This window comes from Phalaenopsis equestris, unplaced genomic scaffold, assembly GCF_001263595.1.
Source record: "Phalaenopsis equestris unplaced genomic scaffold, ASM126359v1 Scaffold230743, whole genome shotgun sequence".
Lineage (NCBI taxonomy): Eukaryota > Viridiplantae > Streptophyta > Magnoliopsida > Asparagales > Orchidaceae > Phalaenopsis > Phalaenopsis equestris.
In genome coordinates, this window is record NW_018248713.1 from 1 (window position 1) to 2,762 (window position 2,762).

The 2,762-nt window shown below is 32.5% G+C and overlaps 1 protein-coding gene across 1 annotated transcript; it reads right to left on the reverse strand.

Moving 5' to 3' along the window:
* Window positions 1–1,548: 1,548 nt before the first annotated feature.
* LOC110038096 lies at window positions 1,549–2,497 on the reverse strand. The gene has a single exon (XM_020742862.1). It carries the CDS (start codon window positions 2,273–2,275, stop codon window positions 1,694–1,696), a length of 582 nt encoding a protein of 193 aa, XP_020598521.1. The 5' UTR covers window positions 2,276–2,497; the 3' UTR covers window positions 1,549–1,693.
* Between the last annotated feature and the right edge of the window lie 265 nt (window positions 2,498–2,762).

Below are 2,762 nucleotides of genomic sequence, written 5' to 3' on the forward strand. Positions count from 1 at the left end.
TATCTCGGTGGAGAATATAGAGTACTTAGTTCTAGCTTGTATCCTTCTTTAGAGAACAATCAAATGACTTAAACAAACTATCACTTAAGAAGAATTTTTTTGTAAGAACTAAAAAACAATAAAAATGATTTTCTTTTTACATTCCATAACTTTAATTTTCAAATTTAAGTGAATTCATTGAATAAAGCTACAAGCTTTACAAATTATTATTTGGCTTAACTCAAGAGTTAATCAAGTTGCTTGTGAGATCCATATTCAGACTAATTCGTATACTACTTGATCGCACGTGCACTTAAGTGTGATGTGTGTTATTTGCACAGTAGATCATGATGATATTTTATATATTATTTTGTAAATTATTGATTTTGACCCTTAATCTACATGTATTAATTCCAAAGGTGGAAAAGATAAATGATTGGATTGATTAAAGATGAAGGTTGCAAATTAGTGATTATAGATATATCTTTAGCTATATTATAATCATCTTAATATTATATATTGATGGATGTAGAGATTCATATCATGATAGCTATATAAGAACTCTTTTAACTATTTAGTTTTATGAAATAATTAGAAATGATTTTAAAGATTGTTTGTTTTAATGTATTTCTGATAACATATTAATGTTTCTATATTATAGTAAATAATTGATTAAAAATATCGTTTTAAATAGATTATAGATAATGTTTATTGCTTTGTGTTCAACATAGATTTTAGGTAAAGTTTATTGCTTTGTAGTCAACAAAATATAACCTATTCTAGTATAAAAACTAAGTCAATTTGGGTCTTGACTAGTGACCTTCATTTGAACAAAAAATAATTTAAAAAATCTTAATAATCAAGAAAAACTTTTTTTATTTAAGGAAATTTACCTAATGTTAAACATGAATTGAACATGATTTCTTTATTATAAATGATTGGCTTAGTAAAATATTGGTTGATATTGGCAAGAGGGAACAAAGGGAAAAGAAGATTATCGAGGATTATTGTGTAAGGAGGGAAATTTCTTTTATTTTAACATTAAGAGAATATTTAAAATCAATGGAAAGCACATAAATGATCATCTCCCGAATATACCGATGATTAGAGTTGTAATAGAGTCGAATCAAACTGAGTGCGTCTTGGATTGGACTTGGTTTGATCATATCATAGTTTAATGAGTACTTTAATGAATTAATTAACAAGCTAAAATTTTGAATGAATACTTTAACTTTAATATAAAGTTGGTATTAAATAATATTTAAAATCTAAAAAATTAAGTAATTGAATAAATTTTAAATTAATAAATAAAAAGTTTACACCAACAAATAAGATAATTTATAAGTCATTAAGAAATTTTCTTGTAATCAAATAATATAAATGAGTAATAAGAAACCATTCCATTGAAAAAAGAAAAAAAATAATTATAATTAATTAATATGAATATTGTTAGATTATAACATATTCTATTAATTAATTATAATTACTATTAATAATTATAATTAATTAATAGAATATGTTATAATCTAACAATCATCAAATCTTTATCTTCTTACTACGAAACTTTCCCTTTTCTTATGAAAGGAAGTCGAAAAGCTTCACCTTTCACAGTAGCGTGGCGTTGAAGAATCAATCTCCTAACCCTCCACACAAAACCATAAAAAAGTGATTGGAAATCTCGTCCTCTCCACCGTTCCCGAATCAGAATCCCAAATCAACACCTGAGACCGATCACCGATCCATCGCCCGCCGATACCCCCACCGAGCACCCGGCAGCCGCCTCGACGTGATGCGTAAAAAATTTCAAAACACTAACCCTACCTTTCACTTTCATCCTCGACTCCACCTCCATGGTCCCCGATTTCAGCGGTGCGGCGGAAATGTCGAAAGACTCGACGGAGAATTTTACCCCCATGTTCTTGGTCCGGCCGCCGTCGATCTCACCGGCTGGGATGTAGATGAATCCGAGCTGTTTTCCGGCGTAGATTAGCTGGAGAGAGCTGTCGTAATGGGAGAAGGCGGCGCGGTTAGGGTTTCGAACGACGGCGTATTGTGCGAAGGTGAAGCTAACGGTGCCGTTGCGGAAGGAGAAACTGGGGATCTGGATGGCGGAGACGTGGATCGTTGGGGAGCGGGGACGGAAGAGGAAGAAGAAGGTGATTGCGAGGGAGGTGGTGACGAGGACGAGGAAACAGGCGGCGAGGGCGCAGGAAGAGAGGGCTTTGCCTCCGCCGCCGGTGTAGGTGGGGTGCCTGAATGGAGAATGGTAGTGGTCTGTTGATCGCGAAGGAGCCATGGAGTGAGGCGATGGGGTCCCTGTGATTCTTCTTTGTTTCACAGTCTTCTTCTTCTGGGAGTCGACTGGGTAATGGAGAGTGAGAGTGGGAAAGAACGGAGAGGAAATGCTCAGTAAAAATGAGCAGGTGTGTTGAAGAAGAAAAAGTATTTCGATCTGCTCGTAATTTACGTCTTTTTCGTTTTTTTCTTCTTTTTTGGGGGGGAAACTTTTTGTTTTAATTTGTTGCTGATTTTTAATGGGTTACTATTTTAATGATTGTAGATTTTACTTTTTTTTTTTTTTTTTACATTTATACCACTAAATTTTTTATGCATAAAAATATTTCTATTTTATTTTTTAAAAAAAGTAAAATATATATTTAAAACCTAATAAAGTAAAATATCAAGAGTAAATTATCATTGTTTGATAAAGGTCTTGAGGCGTGAAACGAATTTTGAGATATTTTTTTGAGCAAAAAAAACTTTCAAATAGTGATTAAAAATCA

Coding starts and splice junctions, on each gene's coding strand:
- LOC110038096 (XM_020742862.1), bottom strand. CDS start 2,275: ATGGCTCCTTCGCGATCAACAGACCACTACCATTCTCCATTCAGGCAC.